The sequence below is a fragment of the Phragmites australis genome, chromosome 20 (genome assembly GCF_958298935.1).
Source record: "Phragmites australis chromosome 20, lpPhrAust1.1, whole genome shotgun sequence".
NCBI lineage: Eukaryota > Viridiplantae > Streptophyta > Magnoliopsida > Poales > Poaceae > Phragmites > Phragmites australis.
In genome coordinates, this window is record NC_084940.1 from 14,023,926 (window position 1) to 14,050,970 (window position 27,045).

The window sequence follows — 27,045 nt, forward strand, 5'->3', positions numbered from 1 at the left end:
CTAAATGGAACTATCCCTCATAACATTGCACCCCTCGTTGTTTATAAATCCTTGAGAAAAAATTCAAATGTCAAATTTAGACTTACCTATCAAAGATGGATGAGATATGTTCAAACATTGGAATCACAGGAATCATTTTATGGCGGCAGCTGCGAGACGTCAACCTGCAGCCTGACATCTAGTACCAAATTTTGTGGAAATGGACAGCAAATGGGCAGTATACCGCTAAAAGTGCTTACGACATCCAGTTTGTGGGATGTTTCAAGAGATATAACATGCAGAAGATTTGGCGGGCTAAAACAGAACCAAAAAAGCAAAATATTTTCTTGGATCCTCCTGCAAAACAAAATCCTAACTGCTGGCAATTTAGCGAAGTGAAATTGGCCACGAAACCATATTTGCCAGCTGTGCGATAAGAGAATGAAACCACCGTTCATTTGTGCAAAGATTGTGTTTTCACAAAAGAAGTTTGGATGCACATTTCACATTGGTTTCACTTTCAAATTTTGCTTCAATTCAATCAATACCAGACTACTTCAGGCCGATGGAGAGCGGCATCAATCAAGATCGACAAACAACTTAGGCGTGATTTCAACAGAATCGTGATTACCTTTTAGTAGAATATTTGAAAAAAGAGGAATCGAAGAATATTTCAAGATAAAAGAGAGGAAGTCATCAAGATTGCTCACATAATCAAATATCGTATCAAGGAACTCCACAAGGCGTTTTCATCCATGCGCTGAGTCTCATGTTGAGTTTCCTGTTGCCTTTCTAGCTGTTTTTGTGGTTTTTTCTTTTTTTGTTTGGACCTACAAGTGGTTTTCAGGTTTTCTTGACTTTCTTCTTTTCTCATTCTCTAATCTTCTTTTTTTACTCCTTTTACTCTAATCTAACAAACGACAGATCTCCTACCACTTTTAAAAAAAAAAGAAAAGAAAGAAAGAATCAACAAGCCCTCACCTCGTTGTCTCTTTCAACTATCTTCTAGAGAAGGACGAAAGAGGAAAAATTGCAGCAAAATTCAAGGTCGCCATTGGCGCTGTCGCTTTTATTCACCAATCGACCGGGCATCAAAGTACAAGATGGGGGGTCACCGCTCCACCTCGTGAGATGAGGTCCCAGGACCCTCCTCCTCCAGCGTCGCCCCTTCCAAGAATCCGAGGTAACCCCTTGCGTCGCCTCTGTTTCCTGATTCAATCCAGCAGTTTTGATCGGTTCCTGGTGCGTGGAATCCGTGGTTTTAATCCCAGTTTTCTCTGCAGTTTCTTGGACCTTGGAGGTATAGTTTTCGGTTTTGATTTTAGTTTTTTTTTATTGTGCGAAGTTATTTTTTGCCATGTTTCGGGAGTTCGCGGCTGCAGAATCCAATTGCAAATACACTATGTTGTTCAGAAGAATGAATACAAACTCTTTTGGCTGATTCACTTGGTGGGAAACTGGGAATTAGGGTATCACTGAAAATTTGGAAGGGTGAATGGAAGGACTGTTGTGTGGTTGTGTCGTGGCATTAGCTTCGAGTCACTGAATTTTTATTACAAGTAGAATCAGGTGAAGAACAGGTTGTTAATCCACGCTAATTTAGGCGCAGATTGTCACCTGTGATATTGTAGAAAATTAATTTCTAGACGGTGTTAATGATCTCATTTTCAGTTCTGTGTGTACTAGTAAAACTTGGTCACTGCTTGAACCTAGTGCGAGAGGGAGGGACTGAGGCCTTCTCTTAAGAACCAACAATCATGACGCTAGATGTACGCGTGTGTCCGTTTGTGTATTTACTCTTATGAATAATACCCTAATTGCCATATAAAAAACATTCATTTCTTATTGAGACAGGCTGCAAAGAAAAGCTCTGTCTTGAAGGCATCTGTTGTCAAAGTGACTTTGTATATAATCTGAGGCTTGTTGAAACTTTTCGGTTTAGTTCCTAAGTTATAAATGCCTTCCACGACTATGTCTGCAATCCAGAAGCTTTATGAGGCCTGCAATGTATCATTATCTGAAAATGGGTCACTATCTGCCGAAGCTGTTGATAATATCCGTGCTGTATTAGGTAAGAACTACCCTCTTTTTGGTTAAGACATCATCTTAAGAATAATGAATTTCACTGACACAAAATCAATAAGGATCAAGCAAAACTTCTATGGACATGAAAGTAGAATTTGACACTAAGTGTGTTACTATCAGTCAGATTATATTTTGGTTGTGGTATGCTGTGTTGCTATGCTATATTGTAGGCTTCTAGCATAATATATTTAAGGATCACAAATTTAAAAGATGCACATACGATATGTTTGGCACAGTATTGTTTGTCTTTTTGTTCTTATTGGTTCAAAACATCTGGCAGACATGATCACGCCTTCTGATGTTGGACTTGAGTGTGAAGCTCAAGCTGTACGCATTTGGAGGAGTCCACGAGCCCTGAATAGGAAAACAGTTTTTCATTCAAGCCCCGCGATCAGATATCGTCATATATATGAGTGCAAAAGCTTCTCAGTGAGCCCCATTGACTACTTTACCCACTGTGATATACTTGTTTTCTCCATTGCAGCATTATATTCAAGTGTTCATCAGTCCTCCTTCAATATGTTGCTACAAATTTCTTTGTTATTGCGCTCATCTGACACTGGTGTCAAATGTACTCTCACGTTATCTCTGCAGATTGGAATATTTTGCATTCCAGCATCATCCGTCATTCCACTCCACAACCATCCTGGCATGACTGTCCTCAGCAAACTTGTATATGGCACAGCGCATGTCAAATCATATGATTGGATTGATACAACTGAACCACTTAACTTATCAAAAGGTGGGATTTTCCGAAATCATAATTTTTAAATGATGAATCTTTATCACAAATCAAACTTATCTTTTTATATGTTTATACACTCAATTTCATGGCATTGATATTGTACCCGAACTTGTTTGAATGCTGAACCTGCCCTATGACCTCTGATATAACAGTGCTTTCAGTTTTTTTTCTTTGGAGACTGAGTGTTTTTAGATATTTCATTGCCAAGAAATACCCTGAAGTACATGCATGGCTGTGATCTTGCAGTGCTTCCCAATATATGCAATCTTTCAACTAATTGCACATATCCTTTGGTGATTACAGTGAGACCTGCCAAGGTTGTAAGAGACGGTAAAATGTCTGCACCTTGTGGGGCGATGGTACTTCATCCTGCAGAAGGCGGGAACATACACGCTTTCAAAGCCATCACTCCCTGTGCTATCCTGGACATATTAACACCTCCATACTCTTCAGAAGATGGGAGGCACTGCTCTTACTTCCGGAGATGCCCAAAATCAGACCCGTCGGGTTAGTTTCACATCTTCTCAGGATGAACATTGCGCACTTGGTTTACTAAGTGACATGGATTCGGGTTCTTACTTAGCATGTCCTATTGTTATTGTTTCTGCAGGCATTTTATTGAACCGAACGAAGGGATCTGAATTCATTTGGCTGGAAGAATACCAGCCCCCTGACAGCTTTGTCATTAGGAGGGACCTGTACACAGGACCGGGTTTAAAGTTATGAGCATGCATTGAGATCATGCTCAGCATAATAATTATGCTTGCTTTAGTGTCTTAAGTTAACAAGAAGCACATAGCTATGCAAAGAGTTTCATTTCCCTATTTTGCTCTTCACCTTTTATTTATAGGTAGTTAATTATTCTGTGTGATCTAGTGCATGTATTTTAAGATAATGTTATTGTAAATTTCATGTGTAACTCAGTGACAGAATATTTATATAATTATATGAAGTGGAAGGTGTTTTTGAGCCTTCCTTTGGATTCAGACCATCGCATGGAAATGTTACAAGCGATGATCCGTAGGAATTTTGGGGTTACTCATGTATTTTTTATCTTTCACTACGTAAGAAACTAACATAGAAGACACACATCAGTGATGACCACTCAGAAATTATCACTAATGTTATATTGGGGATAAGTCCAATGATGACCCATCGCTAATATGACCTAGGCTGAGACACGATCAAGATCCGTCACTAATGACATGTCATTAGTGATAGGAGAGGAAATCATCCATCACTAAAGATCGTAGTGATGGCTCACATGAAAACCCATCACAAAAGATAGCCTCTGGGCCGCATAATACTGGGTTACTCATTAGTGGCGCGTTCAGAATGACAGAGATTTTATCTGTCACTAATGAGGGTTATCACCCATCACTAATAAGCTATTCTAACATAGTGTTTGTTCATCATATTGCTTGAGTTAGCAACTTGGCATCATGAGATGCTCTGCTGCTTATGCTAAATCTGGGCATTGTACGATTATTGCTCATTGTGTGCGCATTATGTGTATGTATATAAGTTGTGTATAAACATATATAGTGCATGAGCACTATGTGTATGTATATATGTTGGGTAACTACAGTGTTGAATCCCGCTTATACATATAGCAACCGTAATTGCAACTAATTTTTCCAAATACGGTCTGCGAGTGAGCCACATCGCCTTTATCTATCTATACTATTTCTAGAAGTAAGAGTTTCAAAGCTATCTTGTATATTTCATCTCTGTTGTTGCACTTAGTCATGTTGTATTTCTGCCAAGAGGGGAGCTTAGTTGGGCCAAAGTGGACCATGGCTCCTTCTGTGGTGAATTGTTAATTCTCGCTTTAAGTACCTAGTTAACCCCCTCTTATTAGGACCACAGCGGCACAACTCAAGATTGAAGAGTTGAAATTACTTGGACAATAGCTCATAAGTAAATATGATGGCTCAAATACATGGTTGTAGTGGAGGAAGTATTCTCTTTTCTAAATTTGACCCGGGAGTGAGCCACAACATCCTTATTTATCTATGCTATTTCTGGAATGAAGAGGTTAAAACCTATCTTGCTCACACATCTATGCATATTTCATGATTGTTCTTTGCGCAATTAGTTATCTTATGGAAGCAATTTGTTGTCAATCACCTAAATTAAAAGTGGGCCTTTTGCCAAGGGGGAAGCTTAATCGAACCCAAAGTAGGCCATGCCCTGTTTTTTGTTAGAGCATCTCCAACAGCTCTTTTATCCCACCTGCCACTCGTCTCGCACGTCAAAATTCCCAAAAAAAAGTCTCCAACAGCTCATCCATCACGCTCGTCATTTTGACGCGCCCTCCATTCCTAGCCTCCCGCACGCCAAATGTGGCGTGCCTCTCTCCTCACACCATCCCCCAACTACCTTTTTCCCCATGCGCTCGCGCCACCGTCCAGAGGTCTCTGTCGCAACTGGACTGGGATGGAGCCGTGACCCCCCCCCCCCTCTCAGATCCCCCGTTTTCTGGAGCTCTTGGGGAGAATGAGCTAGAAAAATCCCATGGAAACGGGTATCAGATGCACAAGAGAGGCTCCTTGATCCGTTCTTGGCGGAGGGATTTGGTCTTTTCAGCTGCCGCGTTGGAGAAATTAGATCCTGCGGCCATCCAAGTGAAAGAAAGACTCAATGTTATCGGTGCCCTGTTGCTGCATTGCTGGCTCCCTCCAGGTTTGAGCTGTTGCACGAAGGAAGGTGAGATCTTTGCTCCCTAGCTCCTCAAACCTGCCCAAATTTTGGGTTTCTTAACTCTTGAGCTATTCTTGGGAGCTTCGTGCTTCAAATCTTTTGAAAAGGTCAATTTTTTTTAGTTGGGGTAGATGTGGGAGTGATGTCGACTACTTTTTGAGTTATCCTACTATTTGTGCCGGAGCTGAAGGAGATGAGGGACGGCATCGGGAGCATGTCGAGGCACGCCGGGGGCTCCAACGGGCGCGTTGGCCATGGCCGCGTAGGCTCACGACATTCTTGGCCTGGCGGTGGGCGAACTTGCCGCTGGAGCTACTGTTGAACGTGATACCAAGGGTGGAGGACAGCGAGGTGACGTGGCCGATGTGGCGCCAGGTCGTGGCGCCAGGTCACCAAGGACGTGGTGAAGACAGTCGAGGAGTGCGGCAGGATCACCTTCCCCATCTCTCTCAAGCAGGTATCTACCTCCTACATCATTGTCTCCTGATATATTGAGTTCATGACTAGTTTGCTAATTAAGATGTAAGAATTTGGATGTCTGGATGCTCAACTTGGTGGTTTCGCATTGTTAGAAATAGTGATTCTACTTGGAGCACTCATAATGCTACTATGGTCACTCATAGACTCAATAGTGATATTGGATTAGTGATTGCATTTGTATATACATGTTATCTAGAAACAAAGCTGTTTTTCTAATTAGGATACTTTGTTGTCATTTTGAAGGAACTACGACATACATTAAGAAGTCAAGTCCATTTCCAACTAATGGATTTGGTGGAGTAGTGATCAATCAAATGCCATCAAGCAGATCATCCAGTTACTCTGTAATCTGTAGCTTAAGAAAACAAGTATTGCAACCACAAAGCTTTGAAGTGCATGATTCTCAAGCTCTTTGTGAAGCATTATACAATTCTTGATTGTTTTGTGTATACAAGTTTTACCCTTTTTTGTGAAGCATTGTTCAACAAGGCATGTCATTCAGTAAGAGGAAACGAATGGATTTGTCTGCGACGACAAGCATGTTCTTACCAGAGGCACCGGTCCATGGACCACCTTGCCCTGCTTGTTGTACCGGGAGCCATGGCAGGGGCAAATGAACTTGTTCTCAGCAGTGTTCCACGACACGACTTAGTTAATATGTGTTATTGTATTTGCAACTCCAGGTTTTAACTATAATAGTTTTAGCTATCTCTTGATATCACACATGACAATTGTATTTGCAAACTATAAAGAGTTTAAAGATGTTTATCTTACGATCTTGTGACATACCAAATCATGTTGTCATTTGTTGTATGAGCTATTTGTTGTGCGAACTATTAGTTGTGTCAAAAGAACATGATACATTATTTAGAAATAATTGCGTACATCATCGTACATAATTTGAAAACACTACACCCCTATAATGAAAACACTACGTGATAGGTTACAACTACATTATTGCAAATACTTACACTATAAGAACTACGACTCTGCATATAGTTGTCATATGTGCTCGACTAGATCATCTTGAAGCTAAGAGTGAGTTTGTCGGTCCCTGATATCATGATTGCTCTTAATAAACTCCATAAACTGAGACAGCTTAGGGGTGTGCTCATCTTCAATTATCACCCTTTCTCCCTCGTGATCGTAATGGAACTCTTCCGGCTCATGATCGTAATCGAAGTCTTCCCGTTCATCTTCAATTATTATGTTATGCATGATTACACAAGCCATCATGATTTGTCCGAGTGTTCCTTGATCCAAAAACCTTGTTGGTCCATGAACAATGGCAAAACGAGCATGTAGAACTCCAAATGCTCATTCAACATCCTTCCTAGCACCTTCTTAAGCTTGTGAGAAAAGTTTTTTCTTATTCTCTTGCGGAGATGGTATAGTCTTCACGAATGTTTCCCATGGTGGATATATGTCATCTGCCAGGTAATAGCCCATTGTATAGTTGTGACCATTGATGGTCTAATTCATTTCTGTAGCTTGTCCTTCGGCTAGCTTTGTAAATAGAGGGAAACAATGAAGAACATTAATATCATTGTGAGACCCCGGTAAACCAAAGAAAGCGTGTCAAATCCAAAGATCTTGTAAAGCAACGGCTTCTAGAATAATTGTGAGCTCATGCACATGGTCGGTATACATTCCTTGACATGCTGTAGGGCAATTTTTCCACTTCCAATACATGCAATCTATGCTCCCTAGCATAACGCGAAAACCTCTTGCCTCTCTCATTTTAAGTAACCTAGTAGTATCAATATTATTTGGAGATCTCAGGTACTCATCTCCAAAGACTTCCATAATAGCTTGTATAAACCTTTTAAGACTCTATAGCAGTACTTTCTCCAATCTAAATAAATTCATCTGTAGCATCTGCTGGTACTCCATAAGCTACCATGCGAAATGCAGCGGTAATCTTCTGCGAAGGAGATAACCCAAGAACCCCAACACTATTTCTTTTCTGCACGAAATAGCTATCATGCTCTACTACAGATTGCACTATATGAAGAAACAGAGAACGAGTTATTCTAAATCTGTACAAAAATAATAATAAAATGAGACAAAAGGATAAAAAATAAGGACGAAGAGAAACAAATTCACTAATTACAAACCTACGTTGCAAGATAGCCGGACCATAGATGGGAGCCTCTGAAAAGTAGTCTGGTATAGTCTCGCATGTTCGGCTTCTCTTCTGCGATGAATTACTCGATGTCCTGGCATGGAACCGCCAAGGCGACGAGCATTCAATCGCTTATCTTCATCGTGCACTTAGAATGCTGTAGCAACAATGAGTTCGTCGTCGTCGGATGAGATCGACGACGAATCCATGAGAATTTGCTTGACGATGTTGCGACACTTCATTGCGATGTTGGAGAGGAGACAAAAATCTGTGAGAGGGGACATAGAGAGAGCTAAGAGAGGCGACATAGCTCAGGAATAGCAAATGGACTTGCATATATAGAGCTAAAAAAATAGTCGTTGGAAAAATAGCTGTTGGAAAATAGTAGTTGGAAAAATAGCCATTGAAAATATAGTTGTTGAAAAAATATCTATTAAAAAATAGGTATTAGAAAAATAGCCGTTTGAAAAATATTCGTTGAAAAAATATCCGCTAAAAAAATATTCGTTAGAAACATAACCGTTACAAAAATATAGTGGTTACAAATATATTATTAGTTATAGAATACTATTAAAAAATAGGAGAGCGAATATGAAAGGTAAAATAAGAATATGTTGTTAAAGTGGTAGAGTAATATAAAAAGAGTATCTTTATAGATGACAATCTATATAAAGATATGAATGATGAAATATGGATATGTTACTGAAGTTGCTTTTAGTGAATTGTTTCTAGCTGCTACATGTTAGATCGGACACTTCTTAGCTGTTTGCTACTGTTCCTACATATCTATGGGTTTGTACATAATGTCCAAGTTCAACTTTATATATTGTTAGTGTTCTATTACATTTATTGCATATCACCGTTGTATTTGATCGCGCTAAATTGTGCAATTACCGACTAATGTAGCGTTCATCATCCTTTTCAAGCTCCTTTGAAACGGAATATTTGAACTGAAGTAAATGGCCTACAATAATGCAAAGCCTCTCTCCCATTTAAAAATAAATAAAAAATAATGCAAAGCCTCAACATTACTTCTGCAGGCGTTTTATTGACAACGGTTTACCCCCTCTTGGACTGAATATTTGAACTGAAGTAAAGGGCAAGGGCTTCATCCCATTACTTAACCGCAAATCAGAGTTAAAGCTAGGGATTTATCGGCAAAAAAACGCACGCGCACTTCCCCCGCACCGCATCGCCGCGACCCGAAGCTTCGCAGCTCGCACGATCTCCTCTCGCCTCCCTCCCTCCATGGCGCCGCGGGGCCACCACCTGAAGGAGGTGGCCCTCCTCGCGTCCACCTCGGCGGACCTCGCAGCCGCGGGCGCCGCCGAGCGGGAGGGTTGGCTGGACGACCCCGCCGTGCTCCCCTCGCTCGGGCCCCGCGCGAGCGCCCTCGCCGTGGCCAGCGCGGCGCGGTCGGTGCTCATGATCGTCCCGGTATCCGGGGGCAGAGGCGGCGGGGTCACGGTGAAGCCCGCGCTTGGGCCCGATGAGGGCCGGATCTCCGCCGTGGAGTGGGTCCCGCTCGCCGGGGAGGACGGCGCCGAGGGGGAGGAGGGGGTGTCCGTGGCGGTCGGCACGGACGCCGGGTGGCTACTGTTCTACTCGCTTGCCGGCGATCTACTGCACAAGCAGGTCGCTGATATGATCTCTTTCTCTCTCTCTCTCTCTCTCTCTCTCTCTCTCTCTCTCTGAAATTTCAGATTATCAGTGCTATTTTCTTAGACCAGATTATTATATCTATTAGGTTTTTTACGATCAATGCATCTTGTAACTTTAGGAATTTCTTCACACGACCGAAATACCGAATGCTCTTACTAGGTTCAGATAACTTGCAAAGATTTGCTCGAAATATGGGAAATTTTAGCAGTAGATTCCGAATGTAGGTTTTCGTGTCCAGGTAGGTGGTGTAAAGTGTAAAGATTTTTTTTTCCAAGAAATTGGCTTCATTTACATACTATAAGCTCTTTTGGATAATATTAGAATGCACATTGAGGCTTCGTAGTTCCTATGCTATTATTGTGTTGAAGTTATTATACTAAGCTAAAGAAATCCTTCACTAAAAGATGATTTCACAGGCACAATTTCTTTTCTAAGATTTTTATTTTTTCCTTTAAAATCGTGATACTCTTTGTTTTCTAGTCTGATGTGTTTGGTATAATATAATTGTATGTTTTCATCCTTGATACTTAGCATTTTAAGAGAAGACCACATTATCATGCAGGAAAACAGTATGCTTTGTTAATTGTCTCATATTATTATGTAGGCAGCGCATGTATTGTAGAGCAAACAGAAGATACTTTGCTTTGATTGCTTCTACTGCCATTAACTACGTTGTCTCTCTTCAACCTTTACTAGACATGCATATTTCTTTTGGTTTTTCTCAGTAATGATAGTTGCCATCTTTTGATTTGCTTATTTCAGAGTATATATCCTGCGAAGATACTGAAGCTCAGCTTTCGTGAGAGGAAGGAGAACGCTTGGGAAGATTCAGGTTCAGACGAACTTTCTGTAGTTTTTCCTGGTGTTATTGCACGCTTCGATGGCACTGACCTACAGGTTTGTGTGAAATCCTCCTTTATCTCTCTATTAGAAACTGAGATTCACTGCTCAATAGCCAGCATTGTAACAATTATGCTTTCTGTATATTCAATACTATGATTGATTTCTGGGTTCCTCGCAGAGCATGCTTCAAAAATCATTTCAAGATGTAAAATCACGGCTATGGAAAGATAAGTTTGAAGAGGAAGATGTTGGGGATGAGGGTTCCTTTGGAAGGGTACCCTTTCAGATTTGGAATGTAAGCAAGTTTGGTTCTTGTGCTGATGCTGCAATTGTTGGTCTGATGCCTCCTCCCTTATTAGAACTTCAGGTGACTTGCTTGCTCATCATTCTTCTATTGTTGTTAGATGTCACTGTTATATAAATCCATTGTGCCTTTATCATTATTTTTTTCATATCCTGTTTCGTTTAAAAAGCTACCTTTAGTGGAAGTTTTCTGAAGCTACGATCATATTGAATTCAGCTGCTTTTATATTGCTGGGCAGTCAAGTCAGCGCCACTACTGTGCCATCACAGTTGGAGAGGATGCTGTAGTTTCATCATATAGGTGAGTTCCACTACCCATTGGCTTGAGCATTTCTGATTGAGGTGGTCATGCTACTAGCTCTGCCGTACATTATCTGCCAGTCATTCCATCTTGAGTTCTATGGATGTGGTTTGTTCAAGACTTGATTGGGCCTGTGTCATGCATGGAAATTATAGTTTACATATGCTTGTTTTCCAGTTCAAAATATATTGCAACAGGAAACTTTCCATGGTTTCATCCATACATATTTGAATTGCAATCAATTCAAAATAAAGTCCATCTGCTCTAGTATTAACAAAGGAAAGTTGGCAAGGGATGTTGCAATATTGTTAGTTTTACACATCTCCTAACACCTGGTTATCTCTGCAGGCTATCAGAAGATAGAAGTAGGTCAATTGTTGGAGCAATTTTGTCTAGAGGTGTATCTGCAACATTTTCGACAATATCATCTTTGTCCAAAATTCTGTGGCGGAGTGAACCATCACCACCTAAAAAGTCACGGCCAAAGCCTCAATCCTTTGCAAAAAGTAATGGCTAATAGTTAAATTTCGATATCTTTCGAAAATACTGAATTTGTTCATCAGGGTTACATATGTTGCAGCATCACCCCTCACTTGCTTAAAAGACTCGCCAAGGAAGGGAGAGCGTCTTACACTCTCCCCAAGTGGTACGTTGGCTGCCATAACTGATTCACTTGGGCGGATTCTACTGCTGGATACTCATGCCCTTGTGGCTGTACGGTTATGGAAGGTAAATCTCTTAAGTTACAACTTATTTTTATTTTAAATAATCAACAAGAAATGACCTACCCAGTAATATTTAACTTCCAAAAGTCATATATTTAGTTGAAACGAATAAGACTATGTCTTCTGGTGTGATTGTTGGTTCAGTTTCCTTAAAAACCATATTAGTTTATTCTGGATTAGTTTGTTTTGTTATATTTAGGTAGGTTTGGAGGTGTATTATGTCAAATCTTTTTTTAGGATTTTCTTTTAGGTTTGTTTTGTTGTTCTCTATGGTTTAGGATAATATTGAAAATAATAATATCAGTGTATATCAGAGTTTTACATTTTGGGAATAGGAACCGGCCCATTTATGTCTTCCCAAAATATGGAAATGTTGTTTTCTTGAGATTTCAAGCTTGGAAGCAATAGATGCTAGAAGCGGTTATAAGATTAATTTAAAGGGGGTCAACCATTGTCAAGAAACAGATATCCAGCTGGTTCCTGGTGGTTTTCTTCTAGAAAGCAAGTGTAGAAAATAAGGAAGAGAAATGTCATGATGAGATTCAAGTTATAGAAACTATCACCTGATGGATTTCACGTACCAATTTGATCAAATATTTGATTGGTTGCAACGGTTGATAGAACTTGTTTACCATGCTCTAGACATACCGGCATTGATTTTATTAGGTTGTTGGGGTTGCACTGCCCTACGATAGTAGTAAATTGTGGTAGGATCAGGAGGGTGCACGTAGTAAATACTGGTTCAACTGCTGCTCTCATGGGCTCATCCCATTGAGCTTAAGTCTGCAATGGATGCACCATGGCTATTGTGAGAGTAGCAGACCAGGGTAGTCATGCGCAATCCTCTGATCATGTCACCATTTACCACTATGTAGCATGGTACCATCCCATGCCACTGCAAGTCGAGTTCTTGTATTTCTAGGGCATACTGAGATCTTTAATTCAGTCACACCCAAGATTAAGTGATTAAGACTGTTCTAAAGAGGTCTATTAGGTGTGGTTTTTGCACCAAAAATCCAGTACTTTGAGATGACAACTCAATATTTATCTAAGTTTTTATTTAGGACTGTTTTACCTTTTATGTTGAACTTTCTGGTTTTAGTTTAGGTTTGTTTTAGCATGGCAATCAGTAATCATGATTAGGTTTATATTATGGATTTTGTTAGTTATATTTTTTCATACTAATGAGCAATCCTCGGACAGTGCTTTAGCACCACTTAGCATAGTACCATCTTATGCCACCTTGCAAGATGCTGGATTGCACCTCTAGGCCATACCGAGCTTTTTACTCCTGCTGACCAATCTTCAAGTGGCTGCAATTAATGATATTTGATTGTATATCCATATCCACACGAGTACATGATCATATTAGGATCTATGTGGATAAATCCATTGTTACCAAATCCGAAAAAAAGGATCCAAGTGTAGCCAAGAAATACCATGTCTGACCTAAATAACTGGAATCCATTGCTTCCCAGCAGAGCACAGGTCATTGGCACTGCAGGACATTCATAATGCACGAGTAGTCACTTTTGTAAAATCTCAAATTCAGTCTACCTTTTGAATATCATTTTTTATCTTTTGACATTTTAATCTAACAACTTCTTAGGGCTATCGTGATGCTTCATGTCTATTTGTGGAGATGCTTCGGAATAAAGACAAGGCTTCATCAAGTTTGATGCACAGAGAATATACAAAGAGTGACTATTGCTTGTGTCTAGCAATCCATGCCCCACGGAAAGGCATTATAGAGGTATTCTCATGCTTGCCCCATTGTTGACTTCTCGCTTTAGAAATCATGTAATAGTTTTTCCAATGCTTAACGCTGACATAGTCGTTTGATTATCCACTGGTCTTCAGTCACATGGAAGAATTTGGTGATAAATAACCTTTTTATTCCTGAGGGACAGCTGTGTTGCGAGATTGGTTAAAGGTGTGTATACTTTCAGGTGGAGACTTGTAACTTTTTACCCCTATGTGTCGTCAGGTTTGGCAGATGCGGACCGGGTCACGCCTCCTAACCATCCCATGCCCCAAAGGAAGTAGAATCTTACAACCCTCAACGAGGTTGTTGTCATCGCTGTTCTTGTCGTCATACTCTCCGCTGGAGGTTTATTTCTTCAATGGAGACTCTGGGCAGTTGTCTGTTTTGAATAGGCACGTTGGATGACAATTGACTGCTCGTTTGTGGTGTCAAATTGTTACCGCCAAGTGTTGTACAGCAATTATTTGTTTTTTGGCTGGTCGGGTGTTTACGATTTTGTCAATCAAGAAAAATATATAAAGCTGGTTCTGTATGGCGTAGGCTTCTTTTAGCGTTATAGCATTATGGAGTATGATAATCTTGTTTAGTTGGACTGTTTTCAGAAATTTAGTATTTAGATATCTGATTTTCCTTTCATTCAACTTGCAAAAAGAGATGTTTGTGTTTCAAACTACAGAACCAGCATGAGAAACATATATTACATAATTTTCCTCATCTTATTTTTTTCCCAAACTAGGATTTTTTTTTTCGTGACTGCTTTTATACGGTAGCATGCTACAGTCCTTTCCTTTTGTCATGTTGGTAGAAAAGATTTTTCTTCAAGTAGGTTACAGTTACACTTATACTGCAATAGTCAGGATTGAAATTGCCGACAAAGAGCACATCATTTCAGGACATCATATCAAACAAGGATTTGTCGACAACCCCAAGTCAAGAAAACATTGATTGAAAAGAACATTCTACACAGGATCAACACCTGAAACAAAAGAAAAGGCAACAACAAATCATCTCCGAAGAACGTGGGAGCTGTATACTCCAAAACATCATATACAGCGGGTGTCATTCCTGTCAACATTTTCATTGAGGGTGTTAGGGCTGTACATGCGGATTAACTAAAGTATGGCTTAAAAAAACACTTCACATTATCCATTTGGATATGGTGCATGCACCATATCTCTGTTAGCATCAGTTCCCTCCCGCCAATAACTTGCCTAATCGTTCATATAGATCATGCTGCTCTTCGAAGGTGAGATTCCTTAGTATCTGCATTAGATGGTGTGGTGTTTAATATCTAGATTTATTTATGACACACAAGAACTAGCGTTCGCATACAAGTATGGTGAATCAAAATTACCTGCTCCAGGATTGTCTTAACTGATAAGTCTTGTACCATCACAAATGATTGGTAATAGATGTACGCAAAGACAGCCATGACCATCTGGAAGACATCAACGAAAGTTGCTCAGCATATGGTTAGAACATCAAAGGAGTAGCAAAGAAAAGCATTTTCATACTGTAAGCTATCAGCTTTCGTGTTGCAAAGCATACGCTGAACGAAAAACTGAACTACATTATAATATTGTAGACTATCAGCTTTTGTATTGCAAAGCATACACAGAATAAAAAACATGGTTGAAGTCTTGAACTACATGTATTATTTAAATTGACATTGAAAAATATTGCCTTATTCATGACCAAGCATAAATGAGCCAAATATATGAAATAGATGGAGACATTCTCTTTGAATCAACGTCAATTCACAAAAAATATAGAACAAAGCATACACTAGAAGCACACTAGCAGGTATGTTGAGAGATTTAACCCATCCAAATTCACCACTGACAAATGTGAACAGTTTGGATACAAACCAAGTTCAGAGTATGTACTTGGCAGTCCATCCTATCTGTAAATCCACCATGGCCAGGTATGCTGTCCCCAAAATCCTGAAAAGTATACCACATAAATAAGGATAAGCTTCCAACAATGAGATATCTTTCCAACAACAGGTCATTCCAAACACAGCAAGCACCTTAAATTTGAATGCCCTCTTGAAGCCACTTGCGAAAAACCCTCCAAATGGTGCTATTATTGAAGCAAACAAGCCCAGAGATAAGGCATGCCACTGAACAGGCATAATTGCAACTTCTCACCAGGGAAACTGTATTATAATAAACTAGTTGGAACACCGACTAGAAGAGATGGAATGTTAACTATTATCAGTTGGAATATTTGAGTTCAACTCAAATTGCTTGCTCACCCACTGTGACATCCATGCTGGTAAATCATAACTTTCTTGCGTAAACATGGGACCCGGGTCACAATGAAGCCATCCAGTTGACAAATCCTATAGACAGAGTAACGAAATAAGATAAAGCTCAGTGGCAAAAAATTTAGAACACATTTGAATGTGGTGCTGCTCTACGGCAAAGGAGGAACTATACCTTTCTTGGGCATGTCAACCACTGGAAATGGCCCATGAAATTAGCAAGCTGCCAAAACACCAAAAGTAAATATAACCACACTAGATTCAACTATTTAAACACTTGATTTAAAAGGATTAGCAAACATGGTACAAAACAAGCAGTTTCAATGCAACATTTCGGTCGCCAATCAAACACAACGACTCCAACGAAACACAACTACAGATTCATTTCATAAGAGGGTCAATAGTTGCTTTCCAAAGCACAAGGCAGCTCTTTGTTGACCCTCACGCATACAGCTTTTGTGATTACAAAGAAAGTATATATACTAATTGCAATGTAGCAGGCTGGGGCACCAACCAAACAATCACCACAACTTTTTTGGCCCATTCCTTGGTACGGAATAGATTGCTACCACAGGGCAAATGGATATTGAGAATTCAATGTTTGATAGTGTTGCTACTGCAGATCATTAGGAATGTCTAGTAGCAAATATAACAATATTTGCAGAAACAAGGCCACCAGAAAAAGCCATCGAACAGAGATGGAATTTATGTACCACATAGTTCAGTTGAATGGCCATCATTCAGAAATAGAAAACACAGATAATTTAGAAGACCAGAGTATTTACTAACCACAAAAGCAGAAAGCATGGTAGTCACTGATGCACCTATAAAGCCTTCCCATGTTTTCTTTGGAGAGAGCTTAATCAAGGGTGTTTTCCCAAAGAAGAATCCAAAGAAATATGCAGCAACATCATTGATAGCAATTAATGAAGCTGGTAGGAGGAACCTACAAAAGCACCATCTTTATGTCAGCCTTACATTAATCACTTTTAGGGCCCAGTTCAATGCAGGTATTGAATCAGATTTCAAACAAATCATTACAATTCCCAGAGCAATCCCCATCATCCAAACACACATTAGCTGTTAAAGCTTCATCAATACCACTCGTAGTTCAGCAGCTGCACACTCATTGCACGCTATGCAAAACTAAATAAAGATAAATGGAGTAAAAAACCCAAAAGTTAGTCTGATTTTGAGATCCCCTCCCCTCCAAAAAAAAAGTCAAGTCTGTTTTGAGATTCCCAGACGGACTTTTGTATGTTGTTGGGGGGGGGGGGGGGTTGCAACAAAACAACTTTTGGGGGGGAATCTCAAAATCAGGTTGACTTTTGGGTTTTTTATTTTGCATTTTTCCCAAAAGACAAAGAGGTACAAAAGTGGGTAAAATAAGTTTGTGTTTTCTTTTTATGTAAGCTATGTTGATGCTGCATTAAATTAATAATTGACAGTTCACAAGACTAGAGTTACATGAACAGAATAGGTTGTTTTTACTATTGTTTCGAATTCATACATCATTAAGAACATCATTGTAATCATTTAACTATAGTTTGTCTTAAATACTCTTTGAACTTCTTGAAAGGACAAGCACTCTTTAAACCAGTAACTCTGCAAATATTTTTTTACAAGTTGCATTAAGTTTAAGGCATCAATAAGTTAGAAACTTTACCAGAATATTCCATCAAATATGTTTGCCACAGTGAAAGATGACTGTGCAAATACCATCAGAAGGATCATGTGAGTCCATGCGTACTGACTGAATTGGTACTTATATGCCTTTTTCTTTAGCGTGACAATGAACCAGACAAAACCTGGATGATAAATAAATTAATATAGTGGCAGCAAATTTTAACTTTATGAGAGTCCATATGCCTCATTTCTATGTTAACAACGACACTTGTAAGGTCACAAATCTAAATTTACAGTTAAATATTTATGTGCTATCACAGCTTAAGCGCTTAAGCATCAAAATTTAAAGAGGGCAACATAGAGAAATATATTGCACCGCACAGTAACATCAGAAAACCCCTCCCCAGCTGCCTATACTCATTAACCAAAATCAACTAAAATAAGTACAACTTACTAGGGAAAATTCAGGTTCATAAAGAAAAGAAGACTCATGCAGTAAACCTCAAGGAAGGATCCTCTGGGCTACACCAACATGCATGAACTGGAGAACAAATGAAAACCTGTTCTTTGTTACTCTAAACATTAACTAATCCAAGTCATATTTGAGTATTTGGTCGAACTATTTCTTTGGCCTAGAGACCTAGACACATCTACCTAAGGGGAAAATGGATCAATTTTCCTTGACAATCTGAAGTCATTCGGTCTAATGCCTGCCTATCAAATAAGTACTAAAATGTTGAACTCCCCCTATGTTGTAATTGTCATGACTACCATATGGGAACACACAAAAATGGCCGCAGTTACCTGCTATGTAGAGAAAGTAACAAATAAACATCTGGTACTTGATGAGCCCGCTCACCAGCTTGTAGAGAAACTTATCTGAAGTCACAGTGCTGACAAGCTGCCGGCTAAGGAAGCGGCCATATGTAAACAACATTGCTGTAAAGAAAAAATGCCTGCCACAGCACAAATAAAACGTAAACCCCGGTTCATCCACACATCAATCAGCCATATCCTACCACCTCACCAGTTCAGCATCCTGAACCCAGGAAGCTGCCGGTCCTCATTGGCCTTCCTGAGCAGGTTGAAGAGCTCCTTGGCCATGAAGATTTGGATGACCACAACCATGGCCCAGATGTAGAGATGCCCCATGTATATCAAGAACACGAACCCGGCCATCATCCAGAGCGAGGAGTAGGTGCGGACGAGCATCGACTTGTACTTGTTCTGGTCATTTGCCAGCAGGTTGGCGCCATTGGTCTTGTTAACATCGGGGTGGACCTAAATAATGACGACGACAGCAATGCGCAAAGTAGCAGCGTGAGTCCTCCACTCATACACCTACGAACCTGAGGCTTTTATGTACGGGAAGGTAGAAGGATCACCTCGCTGGAGCGCTTCCGGAGCCTGAGGCGGCCACCGTGCGTCGGGCTCGGGGTGCCCGGCGTCCCATCGCCCGCGCCGCTGTCCCTCTGCATTTCTTGGATTTTGAACGATCCGTCCGAGAAAGCTTGGGATTTTTTACCAAGAAGTAGAGAGATCGATCCGGGTCCGGACAGACGGATGGATCTCCACTCCGCGGCAGTCCAATGTAAGTGGAGGGCGGGGGAGAGGAGGGCGAGGCCTCGAGACGAGGGAAGGCGCCTGTGGGAGAAGGAGGGGTGGTTTGCTGCGTGCCGTCGCAGGCGGTGAGGACGCCGACGACGAGGCGCGACAAATGGTGGCGGCGGTAGGAGAGAGACAGAGAGGGAGGCTGGAGGCAGCACCGAATAGGAAACCCTGGGCCCCCTCAGTTTTGCGGCTTGTCAGTTTTGCCCCTGATCACGGCCGAATTGATGATAAATCTGGAATTGAGCAATTGGAATCAGCAGCATACATGTTTGAGGGCAGCTTCGGGTTGTTTGGACACATTTGGAAATCGGAATGTGCTATCACTGTCAGGCCCGGTTTGGATTGGAGTTTTTTTTTCGAACGATGTGGATTGGAGTTTTTACACAAGATTGATGATACATTATAGAATGAAAAAAAAATGTATTCACTTATTCTAAGCAATGAAGATTAGTACTCACATAAGAAAACCTTTGCTTTCTATCCCTATGTCCCAAACACATTTTCTTACTATTTTTCTGTGTTTTTTTATCATAGTTAAGTGTTCGTACGTTACAGCGGAAACAAATTTTTTTATATAAGATGACATCAAACATATGCATAGATATTGCTTATATCAATAGATCTAAGAAATGGTTCCATATGCTGTCATATGGTAGATCTGCTATTCATTTGTAACTGTTTTTATTTCTAGTACCTCTTGGGATGAAGTATGACTTTTCTGTGCATACGTGTGCAAATTAGACTATATAGTTGAATATATGTGCGTTGCAACGGGAGCCGCAAATTTGCACATAATAACACTATTGACTCCTCTAAAACTAGCCATCATTGTTGAAATATCTTTCAAGTAATAACATTGTTGAAGCACTGCAAACATTAAAGACACTATTTTAAACACTAGCCAGTATACTATCATACAACCAAATTTACATCCTTATTTGAGCATACACTGAACACTCACAAAAAACATAAGAAAAGGAGATTCAAGCTAAGCGTTGGTGTCGAACATAATAAAGTATTATTATACTCAGAAATTTATCACAGAACATAAACAAAAATTAAAAATATAAACAACTTGGGAAATGGCTGCTGCACCATCCTCGTTGAACCAATTGAAATATAAGGAATGTATTGATCAACTAAGCTACCAACAAGATGTATGTTGGACCATGTTTATACTTTGAGCTTCGGCAATAAGCATTGGACCTCATCACAAACATGTTTTTTGTCATCATCCACATGAAATCTTTTGTGTATTCTGAAACTCTCCTCACCTCGACCTACTTCATGGGTTGTTACTCTTGTCTTTACCCTTACCTTCTACATCATATCAATTGGGTACCTCTTACCATTGAACTTGCGCAAACGATAAAATTATTAGATGTATCACGTCAAAGATAAGCGAGGTATAGGCAGTAGCCACAAATCAATAAATAATCAATAAAATACCTCGACTATGGTGTGAGGATCTCTCTGTAGATGATGTTCTTAGTGCACGTCTCACTTTGCTTTGAGCGCTTCTCCTTTTTCTTACCTTCATCCGGGGTGGCGAGGATCTTGATGTTCCTTCTAGTAGTGGCTCTAGACAACGTGACGTATAGTTGGCCATGAGAGAACACTGACTGGGGAAGCACACACCGACATTTGGGATGGTCTGTCTCTGTGCCTTGTTGATTTTCATGGTGAAACCGAGCCTAATAGGAAACTACTTTCGCTTAAACCATAAAGAGAACATCTCATCATTAGAGGGACATAGAGGGATACAAGGCAGAAAAATCCTCTTCCCAGCATGCTGCCCGAGCACGATCTGTGTGTCAATAACATTTCTTTGGAACCCCCAGACCACAAGCATTGTGCCGTTACAAAGTCCATTGGCGGGGTCAATGTTTCTGAGTAGTATGACAGGACAGTTAACCTTGACCTTCAGCACATGCGGAGGTAGCCCGTTTGGGGTTAGGGAGTTAAGGAATTCTGGGGGTAGTAGTTGTTGGGGTCATCTTCAACGCGATCAAAGCTATGGTACACCATCTCGTCCCCCCAAAATGACCAATGATCTTTATGTTAATCATATCTATGCACTCTTTTCATGTGGACAGGATGGCTCTCAACGTGATGTAGTTTGGGTCAGCCAAGTTAGAGTAGAGCATCGAAACATGCTATTAAGTTTATTGAGGCATTCGTCCTTTCCTGTATACGGCACACATATATCATCATGAAGTCGTATGTTGCCATCACCATCAGCCTTCTCGGTGTCATTATCGATGCACAACAAGTATTTTGCAAACCACGGGTCGCTTTGAGCCCTCATGTTACGCATGAGCCTTATGTGTTGCATGCGCTCCCACATGTAGGACCTGCGCAGCGTCGAATCAACTATCTGAGATCTTGACCCCTTTCGGACAACAGGGATGACCTGTCTAAAGTCACCACCAAACATAACCATCTTCCCACCGAAAGAGACATCTGACCGGCCTATTATGTCATGCATGTTGTTGCCCAGGGCCTCCACCTCCTGCCTCTTAGTCATTGAGGCTTCATCCCACATAATGAGTGATGTCATCTGCAGAAGCTTAGCTGTCCCACTATGCTTTGTGAAACTACAGAAACCCTCATCATCAATGCTCAGAGGTATCTTGAATCGTGAGTGCGTGGTTCTTCCTCTGGGCATTATAGAAGCGGAAACACCAGACATAGTCGTTGCCACGACGATCTTCCCCTGGCTGTGGATCATAGCAAGTAGTGCCTTGTAAAGAAAAGTCTTCCATGTGCCTCTCGGGCCATCAACGAAGAACAATCATCCTTCGCCGCTGTTAACCACAGCTAGAATCTCATTGTAGACGACCCTCTGCTCGATGTTGAGGGAGTCAGATAAGGTTGTGTGCTCATGGTCCACACTGATCATAGACTCCTCAAATATCTCCCTTGGCACACTGTTTGCCATGTCAAGTGCCTCATCGATATCAGGAAGAGGGAATGATCTTATATCTTTCCCCATCGTCTGTAGCATGTTCCTAACATCTATCAAAACCTTCTGCTCGACCATGTGTGCATATTGATTGATGCGACGGTAGTCATCCGACATTGCTTCAAGGTGTCTATTCCAGAGGCCACGCACGTCGTTGGGCTCATAAAATACCAATATTGTTGCAAAGAGCCTTTGGAGCGACGATGGCATCTGGAACAACTCGGCCTCCGTGAGGCACTCGTCTAGTGTATTGTCTACCTCAATCATACCCTTTCTCTCCGCGACATCACAGAAGGATGGTAGGATCTTGCCATCAATTATCCTTAGGTCTTCATAGGTTATGGCATCCGTCACGTGGTTCAGAAGAACCCGGAGGAAGTAGCGTTCCCCCTCGGTCGGATGGGCCATCACAATTCTACCGACTTGTCTATCACATTTACTTACTTTCCAAAACTGTCTATTGTTCCTTGTTTGCCAAGTAAACCACTCGGGGAAGTCACGATAGAGGATGTCTCTTGCTTGCTCATGTACTCTATTTGACTCGAAGTACTCTGTCAGCATTGACTTCATGGCATCATCACGGTCGAGCACCTCCTGTATGTCATGTCCCCCTCAGTACAAAACCATGTGCATATTCGAGAGATTAAGTTGTAGTTGCATCACAGGTGGAGAGTTCTTGCTCAGGTCAAAGCCATATATCCTCCACAAGGCTTCCGGTGGGGTAACCCACCTCACCTCCCTGTACTGCTTGATCTCATCGATGCCATTATTGTTGGCCTCATTCACAGATACGGACACCCGATCATGACCCTTGTATATGTACTTGAACATGTACTTGACAACTTTTATGCTCGAGCAGACCTCAACATTGATGTGGTAGTTGAACAGCCGCAAGAGGTAAGAGTTGTAAGGGATGACCCACATGTTGTCTAGCTGGTATTTTTGAACCGTTACATGGCGATCATCATCGCGTCTCCTGTACGTCGGGTAGGGATCCTTGCCTTGCATGGTATCCACATTGAAAAGACGTAGATAATGGTTCTTGCATGACCCATGATCCTTTGTGCACGGGCACCAAGAGTTCAGCACACCACAAGGGCCATGCATCATATGCTTGACGATCATCTTGTATTTTTTTGGGTACTTGTGCTTGTCCAGGAGCTCGACAAAGATGATACAATCATACTGCTCTAGACACACGAGCTGGTACTTGCCCTCCATGATTAGCAAGAAGTGGGCTTGAGGTAATTTCCTCTTTTGGAACTCCACAACATAGACATAGACCTGGATATTGCCAAGCATGTGCTTCTCAAACAATTGTTTTTTTAGTTCCTCTAGCTTCAACTTGAAAACACGCACGATGAGATCCGGATGATCCTAGCGTATCTGGCCATACTCGAGCTAACGTGTGATCTCTTCCCAGTTAGGGTTATAGGTCATCGTGAGGAAGATGTTTGCCGACTTCTGCACCAATGCCATAGCATCCATGCACAAACGCCTCCTATCTCGAGGTCCTTTGATAAATGATGTAGCCAGCATGGTCCATTTGCCGACCGCATCCGCTCTACTCTCTCTAGCATTAAAGATATCCACCAATCCTTGATAGAGGTCTACCCTTATCTCCTTCTGATGATTCCATATGTATTCTAGACATGAAATCTTGATCTTGATGTAAGTATTGACCACGAACTGCTGGAAAAGACACTTGCCAAACAGTATCGGGTTGAATATCCCTAGCCTCATCTAGAATTTGTAGTAGTAGTAGTCCCTCTCAAAGATGCACAACTTGCTATTTGAATCTATAGAGAGCGTAGGATGATAAATGTTAGTGCAAGATATAAACTATAGACGAATGCAAAGGCAAAACCCGTGCTAAAAACATTAATTGTACAAGAATATCAACCTGGATCCTCGTTATTGTTACCACGAGCCACCCTAATAGCATCCATGGATATGCCAACCTTTGGGATATTGAGATGCCAACCAATTTCGCCTCTCGAGAAGAAGAGAGGGTATGACGGGGGGTCATAGCACACATGATACGGCTAGATGCCATGCGTCTCATTGTTGTTCTCATACAGGATAACGCTACAGTCAAAGTTTTTCCATTGCTCGTTGCCCTCGATCCACATGGCTGCCACCTCTGAAGTGAGCAGTACGTTATACGTCATCCGGTCGAGCCTATTATCAAGATTTAGTGTCACACGGTAATCCTCAAGGTTTTTGACATGTCCCATACTCCCGAACTGCTGAGAGTATGGGTTGTCACAAAATATGCCAACCAGCCTCACGATGACTTCTTGATCTTACCGGTATTGCTTCTCACACCATCGCCAATACCGGTGCTCTAGACTTGGGTCATCATCATAGAAGTACATCTCTAGATGCTAGGGGTCTAAGCCATTAGTTCCAAATGAATGTATGTTGTGGTACATTTGGTCGTGGGCTCGAAATGTGTAGATATCACTGTTTGCCATATTGGTGGTTTCGCTATCAAGGCGACAATAAAGAAAAGTGAATGAGAAATGGCCATTGAAGAACCTAATGCTATCCCAAAAATGCTTAGCATCCGAATCTGTGTTTGACTATAGCCTCATAAGTTCGAGTGGCGTATCTGAATTGGACAGACTAATCTTTCTGTTATGGAGCAGAACCCCTTAGGCTCACACTCGAACTTCTTCGCATCACAAAATTCATAGTTCAGTTGGGGCTTAAGCACATGCGTGCTTTGGGGTATGTTGCATACACCTGGTCTTACGAATCGAGGACGCTTGAGGTCGCGATAGTGGAATCATCAGCTTCATCAAATTCGATATCCTCGTTATTGTCCCCACCTGAAGAGATTTAGCATCAAGGGGTTAGAGGAGGCTTAGTTTAATACTAACAAGGGATGTGACCGGTAAAAAAAGTACCTTGACCAGCAAACATGTAGTCCTCCTCATCTGTGTCCTCTTCGAATATGGCTTCATCATCACTCGTGGAACATTACGGTAAACAGTGGTTCTTTTTGTACTATATTTCAAATGTAAATAAATACAACCTTGAACCTTACGGTCATCATTAATGAATGATTGTGCTGGAGGCATTGCGATGGTGGCAGGTTGGGAGGTTGAAAAGGGAATTTCTATCAAAGGAACATGAGTAGGCATAGCATTATCATTATTCGTAATGTCTGATTTTGTTGGAGGCTCCACAACATTGGTGTCTTGTGTGTCGTCAATAGGATCTACTCCTGATGCGTGAAAAGATCTCGTGTCTCGTTTAGCGGTGAAGAGTGCATTACAACGAGCTAACAATGATTGTCTTTCTCTTGGTGTTACACGCTTTCTATGTGATTGTTGACATGCATTCATATCACGGATCTCCACCTCTATAAGGAAACCTTCCACAACAGGTGCAGGAGAATCACCAGTAACTACGGATCCATTGGGGGCAGAGGTGCTAAGAGAAAGGGGCATATCTAATAGGTTATAAAAAGGGTTCTCTATTGCAATGAAATCTTTACTTAGAGTATTGCGTAGGAAGGTGCATCATGCATTTTTGCGGCCTTTCTTTGCCTATTTCTGCTCGGGTGTCATATTTCACAACGCACCCACCAACGATCACTTCTTGCTTGCTTCTGCTCAAGTGTCAGATTTGCATAATATGCCATATGAATTTTACGTCTTGCTTTAATTTGCTCATTTGATAATTTTTGTCTACGAGCACACTTCTTTCCTATCACATGGAAAATGACATGTGATGAGGGCAAGCATGTTTTAGTGTGAGCTTCAATTTTGCATCATGGTTATACATATATATTATATATCCAAACATGGAATAAATGCTATATATTTACTCATGAACAATACATACGGAACAAACCCGTGATGTCAGCTTATTTATTATCTTTTTATCCATTATGCAATATTGGGACTGACCCCATTAAACAAGGAGGTAGAACATGGAGAAATCACCTTATGCAATATGGGCTCTTTTAGATGTAGTATGAATAAACAACTTGCTGCAAAGGGGTTCCAGAATGATTCACCTATGTACATAATCTAAGAATTTATAGTTATGAATACTTTATCGTACCATCAGTTAGTTGTCATTCGAAGCCATGTTTTAGAATATGCATGTAACTGAAAGATGATCGTGGTGTATACGTATTGGCACAAATAGTTATCTGTAACATCATATATCTCTAATGACTAAAACATATTAGGGAGGAAATAGATAATTGTACAGGATACCTGGCAATTGACAAGGGGAATTGGTTACTTAAGTAACGCTCGTGCTGCCTTCTTGATCCTGATTCAGAATAGGAACATGTTGCCTCTCGATGCTATCATTTCGATGAAGCCAATCAGTACTTTCTTCAGGTGACTTTTTTCCTTGTTGCATCCGATGACTCCCTCTAAAAGCGATGACTTTACCATACAATTAGGAGAGCAGGACTGCTCAAGGATGTGAGGGGGGTGCCTACATACATAGTGAACAGTAAATGATTCATCTATGGACATAATATAAGAATTTATTGTTTTCAATGCTCTATCGTATCATCAGTTAGTTGTCATTCGAAGCCATGTTTCAGAATATGCATGTAACTGAAAGATGATCGTGGTGTATACGTATTGGCACAAATAGTTATCTGTAACATCATATATCTCTAATGACTAAAACATATTAGGGAGGAAATAGATAATTGTACAGGATACCTGGCAATTGACAAGGGGAATTGGTTGCTTAAGTAACGCTCGTGCTGCCTTCTTGATCCTCATTCAGAATAGGAACATGTTGCCTCTCGATGCTATCATTTCGATGAAGCCAATCAGTACTTTCTTCAGGTGACTTTTTTCCTTGTTGCATCCGATGACTC

The 27,045-nt window shown here is 40.9% G+C and overlaps 4 protein-coding genes and 1 pseudogene across 4 annotated transcripts; 2 read left to right on the forward strand and 3 right to left on the reverse strand.

Moving 5' to 3' along the window:
• Nucleotides 1–1,004: 1,004 nt before the first annotated feature.
• On the forward strand, nt 1,005–3,795 carry LOC133902194 (plant cysteine oxidase 5-like). Its single transcript, XM_062343791.1, has 6 exons — nt 1,005–1,162; nt 1,834–2,050; nt 2,345–2,493; nt 2,659–2,806; nt 3,113–3,316; nt 3,420–3,795. The coding sequence occupies exons 2-6, from the start codon at nt 1,936–1,938 to the stop codon at nt 3,533–3,535; spliced, it is 732 nt and encodes a 243-aa protein (XP_062199775.1). The 5' UTR covers nt 1,005–1,162; nt 1,834–1,935; the 3' UTR covers nt 3,536–3,795.
• A 5,489-nt stretch (nt 3,796–9,284) lies between these two features.
• LOC133902199 (uncharacterized) lies at nt 9,285–14,352 on the forward strand. The gene is made up of 8 exons (XM_062343796.1): nt 9,285–9,752; nt 10,542–10,676; nt 10,801–10,989; nt 11,165–11,226; nt 11,575–11,732; nt 11,807–11,955; nt 13,561–13,704; nt 13,939–14,352. The coding sequence occupies exons 1-8, from the start codon at nt 9,366–9,368 to the stop codon at nt 14,119–14,121; spliced, it is 1,407 nt and encodes a 468-aa protein (XP_062199780.1). The 5' UTR covers nt 9,285–9,365; the 3' UTR covers nt 14,122–14,352.
• A 182-nt stretch (nt 14,353–14,534) lies between these two features.
• On the reverse strand, nt 14,535–19,338 carry LOC133901211 (phosphatidate cytidylyltransferase 1-like; annotated as a pseudogene).
• Nucleotides 19,339–21,323: 1,985 nt separating this feature from the next.
• LOC133901486 (uncharacterized) lies at nt 21,324–21,911 on the reverse strand. The gene has a single exon (XM_062342841.1). It carries the CDS (start codon nt 21,909–21,911, stop codon nt 21,324–21,326), a length of 588 nt encoding a protein of 195 aa, XP_062198825.1.
• A 102-nt stretch (nt 21,912–22,013) lies between these two features.
• On the reverse strand, nt 22,014–23,405 carry LOC133901487 (uncharacterized). The gene is made up of 2 exons (XM_062342842.1): nt 22,920–23,405; nt 22,014–22,778 (listed from the first exon to the last, which is right to left on the reverse strand). Exons 1-2 carry the CDS (start codon nt 23,403–23,405, stop codon nt 22,014–22,016), a joined length of 1,251 nt encoding a protein of 416 aa, XP_062198826.1.
• Between the last annotated feature and the right edge of the window lie 3,640 nt (nt 23,406–27,045).